At 32.0% G+C, this 11388-nt stretch overlaps 1 protein-coding gene across 2 annotated transcripts; it reads right to left on the bottom strand.

Annotated features, from left to right (window-relative positions):
• Positions 1–1060: 1060 nt before the first annotated feature.
• On the bottom strand, positions 1061–3803 carry LOC7469994 (uncharacterized). Of its 2 annotated transcripts, XM_002305396.4 has the most exons (4): positions 3035–3801; positions 2063–2155; positions 1474–1541; positions 1061–1309 (listed from the first exon to the last, which is right to left on the bottom strand). In XM_002305396.4, exons 1-4 carry the CDS (start codon positions 3647–3649, stop codon positions 1174–1176), a joined length of 912 nt encoding a protein of 303 aa, XP_002305432.2. In that variant the 5' UTR covers positions 3650–3801; the 3' UTR covers positions 1061–1173. The 2 variants fall into 2 exon arrangements, with proteins under 2 accessions (XP_002305432.2, XP_052308072.1); XM_052452112.1 differs by lacking the exon at positions 1474–1541 and having other exon boundaries at positions 3035–3803.
• Positions 3804–11388: the final 7585 nt, after the last annotated feature.

The following is an 11388-nucleotide window of genomic DNA, read 5'->3' as shown; positions in this document are numbered from 1 at the left end:
GTCATTCCCTTGGGTGTGCCAAGGAAGCATGGTCATTCCATTGGACTTTCCGGACTGCCAAGTCCAAGTGCCTTAAGTCTAGAATGTTTGCTAGACCAACGTTATTGTGGACTTGGCTAACTGTCAAATTCAGGTACCTTGGGTCTGGCATGTTTGTCAGGCCCATGTTATCATGGACCTGGCTGATTGTCAAGTCTTAATGCCTTGGGTCTAACTTATTTTTCAGACTCACTTTACCTTATACTTGGCTAAATGTCAAATCCAAGTACCTTGGGTCTGACATGTTCGCCAAATTCACATTACCTCATTCCATTGGCATGCCAAGGGAGGACGGTCATTCCCTTGGACTTGGCTAATTGCCAAGTCTAAATACCTTGTGTCTTGCATGTTTCTCAGGCCCATGTTACCTTGGACTTGGTGGGTTGCCAAGTCCAAATACCTTGGGTCTAGCATGTCTGTCAAACCCACGTTACTTGAACTTGGCTGACTTTCAAGTCCAAGTGACTTGGATTTGATATGTTAGTCAAACTCACGTTACCTTGGACTTGGCTAAATTCGATGTCTAAGTACCTTGCGTCTGACATGTTCGTCAGACTCACATTACCTCATTCCCTTAAGCGTGCCAAGGGACGATGGTCATTCTCTTGGATTTTTCGGACTGCCAAGTTCGAGTGTCTTGGGCCTGACATGTTTGCTAGACCCATGTTACCTTGGACTTGATTAACTTCCAAGTCCAAGCACCTTGGATCTTACTTGTTTGTTAGACCCACATTATCTTAGATGGTCATTCTTTTGGGTGTACCTAAGAGAGGATGGTCATTCATTTGGGCGGGCCTAAGAGAGGATGTGCATTCCCCTAGGCATGCCCAGGGCTTAACACACTGTCAAGCCCAATCGCGTCTAGGTCTGGCTAGCGCCAGACCCAGTGTGCCCGAGGCTTGGCACACTACTAAGCTCAGCGCGCCTTCGTTGAGGTGTGCTTATTTTCCTGAAAATTTATACCCGTAAATCTTTCTTGATTCAATGTTTTTTTGGTAAAAATATACTGATAAAAACTTGATTTATCTATGATAACTCACATCACAACTTTATTGAACACAATTTTTTTATGATTATACTGAAGTCAAACTAATACAAACAACAATTGTCAAAATTTGAGAGTGGAGAGTTCCACTAATTTTCCTTCCCATCTTCATACAAAGAAGCAAGAATTTTCTTGAGCTGCCTATTGTAGACGAAGGGTCGCTCCAATTCCGCCAAGTGACCTGCCCTCTCTATGCAATGCAACGTTGCTTTGCCTTGTAGGAGGCTACAGTCAAAGTTTCAATTCCCATTATATATAACAAATATGGCTAATTAAATATATTTCTTGCATAGGAAACATTCATATAATTCTTAATTAACTACGTCAAATGTAATACATTTTTGGCAAACAACAACTAAATTGAAGAACCAGTGGAGGAAAGGGCATACTCTATCAGGTTGCGACATTCTTTCATGTCGAAAATTATGTCATCCCCTCCCCACAAAAGATGTATCCTCTGCAATTGAAATCATAAAAAAAGATGAGATTTCTCGAGCTAGTTAATTAGACCTTTGAGCCAAAATGGAAATAAATATAAATAATGAAGGGCAACCGAACTTCTGATAATTTCTTCGACAATAATCAATTTTGACCGTCTCATTTGAACATGTGAAAGTATGTGACAAAAATAAAGAGCATCTTCTTGATCAAATAAATAAATAGCATCTTAACTATCTAGGTGGTGGCCCAGTGGTAAGAGCTTGGGACCAAGAGGTTTGCTCCCTCTGTGGTCTCAGGTTCGAGCTTTGTGGTTGCTCATATGATAGCCACTGGAGGTTTACATGGTCGTTAACTTCAGGGCCCGTGAGATTAGTCGAGGTGCGCGCAAGCTGGCCCGGACACCCACGTTAAACTAAAAGAAAATAATAATAATAAATAGCATCTTCAATCCTGTCCACGGGCATTGCATGCCATTGGTTACAGGTTAAGTCCCATTAAGTGGAGTAATAATAATCTTAATGTTAATTCCTTTATGACCTGTGTAAAACGAGGGGCAGTGAAGTTTTTGTCTTCTACAATTAACTCCTCCAAAAGTTCGTGTCTCTCCTTCCTGTGGTCGAAGCACATGTCCTGCCACCAATGTCAAAATGTTATAATTTGCAAAAATCAATTAAACGAGCTTAAATTTCACTTTCAAGTATTTTTAATTGTATAAATGTAAAACAGTGAGGTTTGTTGTCCTGATATATATATATATATATACAAACATCATGAGATAAGATGAATCCAAGTGAAGATGGGTTGGGCCGGTTCTGACCCACCTTTCTTGGACTAATTAGCTATGTGTCATATCCAATTAGTTAGAGGGTTATTATATACTTATGTTAAAATAATAAAAGGAATAATCATCTTAGTGTATATATATATAATTTTTTAATGAACTACCATATTTTTATTTCATTAATGATATGTAAAAAATATTTATCTTTTATTAATTATGTGTAAAAGATTTTTATCACTCATTAATGTCATTAGAAGAAAATGACTCTCGAGCCCCTCCTTCCACTTTATTAAATGACAAAGTTTAAAGATTATAAATATCTCCTGAACCATCCAAATAGAAAGTTCATAATTTTTTTTTCCAAACATTCATACTTTAACTTTCAGAGTATTTATCATATCAAAATAAAAACAAACACTTTTGTTCTAAAATTTTAAAGCCTTTTCTTTTATTTATTACAATATTTTATTTAAAGTCACCAAATAATTTAATCATATTCCTAAACTCTACTAAAAGGAGATTGTTTTGAAAATGCTAGAACTTTTACAACCTATCATATATATATATATATATATATATATATATATATATATATATATTCTAAATTTAAGAAAAGAAAATATACATGTTATTAATCATTATTCAAATACCAAATAACTTTATTCACAAGGACAATCAAATTTTAAAACTTCATCAGTGTATATGACAACATAGCCAACGAAGCTTACCTCCAAAATATCTTTGTAGATAAAATTAGGCATCCATGGCAACTTGTAGAAAGCAACGTCCAACAATGTCTTCACACCCTTGACAGTTTCAGGAATCAAGTATTCTGCCCATGATGAGAAGCCGATTCTTTGTAGGCCAGCACGAGAGATGGACTTAGTCAAGGCCATAACTGAACAAGTTATCACCATTGAATCAACCAAATTAGGGTACATCTCAGCCATCTTGAACCCTACCATCCCTCCATAGCTCAATCCAACCAAGGTGCACTTCTCCACGCCATGTTTCCTTAGACCCTTAGCCATGCACTCTGCTTGAAAAGCCGGCGACCGTTCTGATTTATCTGTGATTGAATCTCCAAAAAAGAGAAAATCCGGAACATAAACCGCGTACTTGTTCGCCAAAGCTAACACCTGAAATTGCCATGTCAGAATCCCATCGAAACCAAAACCATGAAGAAACACCACTGCAGATTTTCTCTTGGCAGTGGTTTCATCACTCGGGACCCAGAAATTGATGACTGTCCCTGATTCGATCTCTACTACTTGGCGTCTCATCCCAGCTACCTTCATCAGGCCATACAACAAGGGCTTGTACAATGACAGAGTGTTCACCATCTCTCCAGCTCTCTCTAGAAATCTAGGCTCTTTTATAAATTTTAACCTGAGCAATGGTGTTATAATTTATAATTGCCCTGGTGGCTTGATCACAGGACGGTGCCTTTTAGGTAAGGAACTAGTCGAAAGTTCGACTGTTACTCGCTGGCCTGTCGCCTTTCTCCCCATTTTCTACAAAACGTGCTAGCTGTTTACCTCCAATGTTGATTATTTACTGAACAATAGAAAATTCTACAAGTCCGACTGTCAAAATCAACGACTAGTTTTTCGGTTTAATTTTCTTTTTCCTGATTTTTTTTTTCTCAGGTGGGTCGCAGCAATGCAGGGGGCTCCCGTTTTTTACAAAAACTTAAAATGCTTTCGTAAATGTAAAAAATGGTTATGATTTAACTCTCGTATTCACGCTTGCTTGGAGAGATTAACGAGCGTTTAGCCACTTAATTATTATTATGTATGTCCTCGTATGATGGATGATTCATATAATGGAGTTTGGAAGTGAAGAAAAGATAGAAAGATGATATTTTTATCTTGTGTCGAAAAGAAAAGAAAAACTCCATTTTAAATTAAATAAATCAAGTGAAAAATATGATGAATGAGCTTTTCTAATATTATTATATAGATATTTATAATATTAAGAATGACATTTAAAATTTAATTTTTCAGTGAGATTAATTTTTTATTAACTTAATTTTTTTAAATTTTTATAATTAATTTTGATATTTTTTATTATTGGGATAAAACTTAATAGTAATTATTCAGTTTAATTCAAAATATAATTATCTTATTAATATTCATATACTTATATAAATATGTTGCTACACTAGGAGAAAGAATACACAAAAAATATTTTATTTTATTTATTTTTTTCTTATTTTTTTAGAGATTTAGAGGGTTTAATTGTATTTTAGGAGTGTTATTTTTATATGGAACAAATAAACATCTTAAATGTGTTTTGAATTCTTTAAACTAGTTAATTTTACTCTTTATTTATTTTAACACCCAGAATATTTCTAACATATAATATATTGTCAAGTTGTTAGCAACCAGTTGAGGCTGATATTTTTAATTTCTTTACACCCATCTATTAAGCAAACGAGCAGATTTGAAGTCAAGTAACTTAAAACATCTTAACGTTAGCTTTGACGATTGAGGAATTTTTTTTCTTCTAAATTTTAAGTTTCTTAGAAAATAATATAAATCATATCTTGGATCTTACTTAATAACTTAAGCTATTGGGTTGAGATGGTTATTTGACATGGTATCAGAGCCTTGATGACCAAGCGGTCACGAGTTTGAATTTCACCGTCCCTATTTATTTGTTAAAAATTAAGCACAAGATAATGCGAGTCTGTGAAAATTTTAATTTCAAAAGACTTTCACTTAAAAGGTATATTAGAAAATAATATAAATTATATCTTGGATTTCACCTAACAAATTAAACTATTAAATTATTAGATTGTAATGGTTCTTCAACGAAGTTTATATCTACTAAAAAAAATGAAGATTTATATGCATATCTGGACTCAAGGAAGGCATCAATTTAATAGAGAATCTCCTCCAAATCTTTATGTGGGCCCAAAATGGAAATAAATATCCATGGCATCAAATCGCATATGATAAAATGTATATTAAAAAACGAAAGTTATCACCATCATTTTATAAAAAATAAAGGTCAATGCTAGTTACGTACATTCATCACCTGCATTTTGTTTTTTTGGCTGTTAAAATTATGCAGTAGGATCTTGAATATCCCACGTTAATAGAGACACCAAATTATTTCTATCAAGAAACCTTTAGGTTGTTGATTTTGAAAAGTTTCTCTGTTTTCCTTCCACGGCGCATTTAATCGTTCCTGTGATCATGATAGGATATCTGACACCAAATCTTGCTTTCGTGTTTCAAACTGAATTTAGAATTATTTAATTGAATTTTATATAAATAAACTAATTCTAATGGTTTTAATTTGAATTTGAAATAATAAAAAAAATAAAAAAAAATTAATATCTAAATCATAGTTTTGAAACCCGACCCGCCTGGCGGGTCGACCCGGAACCCGGCCAACCCGGGACTGGAACCGGGCTGGGTTGAAGAGAAAATAAGGAAAGGAAAAACTCAGCTGACCCGGCAAGACCCGATCAAAAACTCGGTTGCAACCCGTTGACTTTTATTTTTTTTTTACTAAAACAATGTCTTTTTTATTTTAAAAAAATTGACCCTGTTTTTTTGTTAAGGTTTGATTTTTTTTACTTTAAATTAATTGTTTCTAACCTGGTTTTTTTGTTAAGATTTGATTTTTTTATTTTAAATTAATTATTTCTTGTGTTTTTGAATCGTTTTAATTTAAGAATATTAAATTTTAAGAACATCAATTTTAAAAAACAAAAAAAATATTATTTTAATATATTTTTAAATAAAAAAACTTTTAAAAATAACATCAACCGTACACTTAGTATTACTTTATCTTAATAGCAAAACAAAAACATATGCATGACATGTCTCCTGCAGCTAATGCGCTGGGCGTCAACGCGGATTTGGAAGAGGACGAATCTCCTACTCTTCCACCATGACTGTGCCTCGCAAGAGTTGACCAAAGAATTTGTTTAGAAAAGATAACGTAAGAAACAATAAATTAGATCTAATAAGATCATTAAAAAATATATTAGTTTAAGAAAAACAGTAGATCATTAAGAGATTGGTTAGGCTTTGAAAGAGAATTAATAAGCTGCAAAAGTTTACGAGCAGAGAGAATCCTAAGAAAATAGATATTACATTAAAAAAAGGTGGTAAATAAAGTAGTAAATAATGTAATTAAAGCATTAAAAAAAGAAATAAATTTATAAAATTAAAGCATTAAATAATGTATTTAAAGCATTAAAGTAGCAATGAGTGGTCCTCATCCAATGCCGCCGCACATGACCTCCACTCCTAACGGAGCAGCTTGGTAGGAATTCGAGCCAAAGCTGCGTTGTTTCATAAAGTTTAGCTTTAACTGTTGCTAATTTTAAATTTTTATTTTTGTGCTAGAATGGGAATTATTATTCCCCAACTATATTAGTTGAAAAATAAATTTGCTCAACTGTACTAATGTGGAAAAAAAAACTCGAAAGTTGCCGCACATGATTTTTAAATGAATGGAATTCGGCTTGTCTTCGTAGTTCATATGGTGTGGTCCTGCTTGAAGTATAGCATTTATTATAAGTACACTAACTCAATTATGGATTGTCGGACTAACCTTATTGGGAAGGGCAGTCCAGAAATGGAAGGGCGTTAAAAAAAAAAAAACAAAAAACTGAAATCTCTTGGGTAATTTATTTTTATCATGTGGGCCGTGGAAATCGTGGGCCTTGTATAGAACAAGGTAAGGGCCTTTTTCAATTCAGAAATCAGAATCAAGAACGGAAGCGGGACAAAAAAAAATGATTTAAGTTCATGCGTGTGTTTAGGGTTGTGATCATACTTAGAATTGTTGGGCCTAAACTATCTATAGGCCCAATAAAGCGCCACTCATTTCAACCAGGCTTGAGATTAGTATTTGAAGTTCCGGCCCAAGCTCGAGTCTGAACATATTTCCTTCTACTAATTTTTTCCAAGGTGATAGATATATTGTATCTATGGTGTCCTCTAGTACACTGAATACTATGCTTTATACCAAAAAAAAAAAAAAAAAACCTTAAATAATTCTGGTTTTTCTTTTTAATTAATTTTTTCGTTTAATTTAGTTTGTTAATGTTAAATTTTTTTCTTTTTAGTTATCAAACTTTCATAACACGGATCCCGGGTTTGACGGGTTAACCCAGCTAATTCTGGGTTAACCCGTAAATTTTTTTTCCTATTGAGTTATCAAACTTTTATGGCACGGATCCTAAGTTTGACAGGTTAGCCTGATTTGATGAGTTAACCCAGTTAATTTCAGATTTTGTTTTTCTTTTTCTTCATTAGTTTTTTTCTTTCTATGGGTTTGTTTTCCTTTGTTGTTTTCTTTTAAATTAATCTTTTTTTTTGTTTAATAGTTTTTTTTTGGCTTTTTTTTTTTCTTTTTAATTAATTTTTTTAAAATTCAGTTTGTTAATATTAAAGTTTTTTCTATTTAGTTATCAAACTTTCATGACACGGATCTCAGGTTTGATGGGTTAGATTGGTTTGACGAGTTAACCCAGTTAATTCAGATTTTTTTTTCTTTTTCTTCATTGTTTTCTTTCTTCCTATAGGCTTTTTTTTCGTTTGTTTTTTTTCTTTTTAATTAATATTTTTTTAATTTAGTTTGTTAATGTTAAATTTTTTTCTATTTAGTTATCAAACTTTCATGATACGGATCCCGGGTTTGATGGTTTAACCCAGCTAATTTTGGGTTAACCAGTAAAAATTTTTTTTCCTATTAAGTTATCAAACTTTCATGACACGAATCTCAGGTTTGACGAGTTGACCTAGTTTGAAAAGTTAACTCAGTTAATTCAGATTTTTTCCTTTTTCTTCATTAGTTTTTTTTTTCTTCATGTAGGTTTTTCTTTTTTTCTTTTAAATTAATCTTTTTTTTGTTTAATAGTTTTTCTTTTGCTTTTTTCTTTCTTTTCTTTCTTTTTAATTTTTCTTTTTAATTTAGTTTGTTAATATTAAATTTATTTCTATTTAGTTATCAAACTGTCATGACACGGATCCCAGGTTTGACGGGTTAACCTGGTTTGACGAATTAACCCAGTTAATTCAGATTTTTTTTTCTTCATTAGTTTTTTTCTTCCTGTAGGTTTTTTTCCTTTGTTTTTTTTAATTAATCTTTTTTTTGTTTAATTTAGTTCATTAATATTAATTTTTTTCCATTTAGTTATCACATTCTCATGACACGAATTCTAAGTTTGACGGGTTAACCTGATTTATTTGGTTAACCTAGTTGATTTAGATTTTTTTTATTTTTCTTCGTTAGTTTTTTTCTTCCAATGTCATCTTTTAATATTGTAATTAACTATAACTAAAACGCATCAATCTTTTACTGTAGACTGCACAGTGCAGTCCACAGTGAAAAGACTGGTGTCTTTAGTTTTTTTTTTTTTGTGTTTTTTTCTTTTTAATTAATTTTTTTGTTTAATTTAGTTTGTTAATATTAAGGTTTTTTCTATTTAGTTATCAAATTTTCATGACATGGATTCCAAGTTTGACGGGTTAACCCGGTTAATTCAGATTTTTTTTTCTTTTTTTTCATGAGTTTTTTCTACCTATAGGTTTTTTTCTTTGTTTTTTTAATTAATATTTTTTTTTATTTTAGTTCATTAATATTAATTTTTTTTATTATTTTAGTTCATTAATATTAATTTTTTTCTATTTAGGTATCACACTCTCATGACACAAATCTCAGGTTTGACGGGTTAACCTGATTTGACGGATTAACCCAGTTCATTCGGATTTTTTTTTTCTTTTTCTTCATTAGTTTTTTCCATCCAATTTTATCTTTTAATATTGTAACTATAACTAAAATATATCAACCTTTCATTGTAGATTGTACTGTCCAAATCCATAGTGAAAGACAGATGCCTTTTAGTTATAGGTTTTTTTTTTTTGCTTTTTTCTTTGTTTTTTTTTCTTTTTAATTTTAATTTTTTTTGTTTAATTTAGTTTGTTAATATTAAATTTTCTTATATTTAGTTATCACACTCTCATGACACGGATCCCAAGTTTAACGGATTAAACTGGTTTAGTGGGTTAACCCAGTTGATTCAGATTTTCTTTTTCTTTTTCTTAATTAGTTTTTTTCTTCTAATGTCATCTTTTAATATTGATTTGATTCGAAATTAAACTTCATGATTTGTTTTATTTGCTTTTCATTAGATTATCATAATTTCATGAGAGGATTTTATTGTACCACTCCTCGCAAAGCACTATTCATTGGAATAGTGCTTTGCTTTTTTCTTTCCTTTTCAATTAATCTTTTTTTTATTTAATTTTATTTTTTAGTATTAATTTATTTTCTATCTAGTTATCACACTTTCATGACACGATCTTGCAGCCAGACTCACATCCAGGGCTATTGGGTCTGGTGTTGCAGCCAAACCCAAGGCTCTTGGACTTGACGTTGCAGCCAGATCCACTTAAACTTGGGTAATGCAAGTTTAATATTATTATTAATATTAAAATTATTATTATTTGTATTGTAAATATTATTATAATGAATAGCGCTAATATAATAATTAATAAATTTGAAAAAGATATTATTAGTTATAGGTTTTTTTTGCCTTTTTTTTAATTAATTTTTTTGTTTAATTTAGTTTATTAATATTAAAATTTTTTCTATTTAGTTATCACACTCTCATGACATGGATCCCAGGTTTGACGGGCTAACCTGGTTTGGTGGGTTAAACCAGTTGATTCAGATTTTTTTTTCTTAAGTAGTTTTTTTCTTTCAATCTCATCTTTTAATATCGATTTGATTAAGAATTAAACTTTATAATTTATTTTATTTACTGTTCATTAGATTATTGTAATCTCATGAGGGGATTTTAGTGTACTCCTTCTTGCAAATCACTATTCATTGGAATAATGCTTTGCTTTATTGTTTTTTTTCTTTTCAATTAATCTTTTTTTTTTAATTTCATTCTGTAATATTAAATTTTTTTCCTTTTTAATTATCATACTTTTATGACACAACCTTGCAGCCAGACCCATATCCAAGGCTCCGGGTCTGGTATTGCAGCCAAACTCACTTAAACTTGGGTCATGTAAGTTTAATAATATTATTAATATTATAAATATTACTTTAAGATCAGGTGTTGCAGACAAACTCAATACTCTTAGATATAGCTTTGCAGAAAGTGTTATAGAAAGTGACAATAATGCAGGATCAGAATCAATAGTTTTATTGAAAGAAGAAGGTTGGCTTTATACAGCCTTACATTATCTCAGCAGAAGAGATATTCAAGTAGAAAATCATGCAAAATATAAACAAACAATCCTATGGACTAGGACTTATTAAACTGAATGCAAATCCTAACTACTTCCTTAACAGAAGCCTAAACTTTCTCTTCATTCCCTCCATTAAACTAGTTCCCAGCTGTTACTAGTTTATTCAGGAATTTCACAGACTCCCAACTGATTTCTAAACTTTTGGAATGCAGCTAATGGGAGAGGTTTTGTCATTATATCTGCCAGTTGTTCTTGTGTTCCACAGTAGACTAATTCAACTGCTCCTTCTCGTGTAAGATCACAAAAAAAATGGAATTGCATATCAATGTGCTTGCTGCGACCATGTAACACAGGGTTTTTGGACAACTTAATTGTGGAACTGTTATCACAGAAAATTGTAGTGCCCTTGCTTTCCTTTAGACTTAGTTTCTCAAGTATTCTTTGCATCCAAACAGCTTGTAAAGCACAAGCAGCTGCAGCCACAAACTCTGCTTCAGTGGTTGAAAGTGTGACTATAGGTTGTTTTCTTGAAGACCAGGCAACAGCTCCAGATCCCATCATGAAGGCATACCTAGATGTGATTTTCCTGTCTTCTAGATCACCTGCATAGTCACTGTCAGTGTATCCAATTAATCCTTCACGCCCTCCCTTCTTGTAGAAGATCCCAAGTTCAGTAGTTCCTCTTAAGTAGCGCAGAATTCTCTTGGCAGCCAATAAGTGTAACTTAGTCGGTTTAGCCATGCATCTGCTAATTAAACAAACTACAAACATTAAATCTGGTCTTGTAGCTGTTAAATACATGAGACAGCCCACCATTTGTTTAAATAAAGTTTCATCAACGCAAGCTCCAT

This window comes from Populus trichocarpa, chromosome 4 (assembly GCF_000002775.5).
Source record: "Populus trichocarpa isolate Nisqually-1 chromosome 4, P.trichocarpa_v4.1, whole genome shotgun sequence".
Classification (NCBI taxonomy): Eukaryota; Viridiplantae; Streptophyta; class Magnoliopsida; order Malpighiales; family Salicaceae; genus Populus; species Populus trichocarpa.
This window is presented reverse-complemented; position numbering and strand designations above follow the sequence as displayed.

Bases quoted from the DNA above. Each gene is read 5' to 3' on its own strand.
- LOC7469994 (XM_002305396.4), bottom strand. From the start codon at position 3,649: ATGGTGAACACTCTGTCATTGTACAAGCCCTTGTTGTATGGCCTGATG. The intron at 1,542-2,062 runs GTCATAAAGGAA...TTTCAATTGCAG, and splicing joins CTGCCCCTCGTTTTACACAG to AGGATACATCTTTTGTGGGG. The intron at 1,310-1,473 runs GTATGCCCTTTC...CTTTGACTGTAG, and splicing joins GAATGTCGCAACCTGATAGA to CCTCCTACAAGGCAAAGCAA.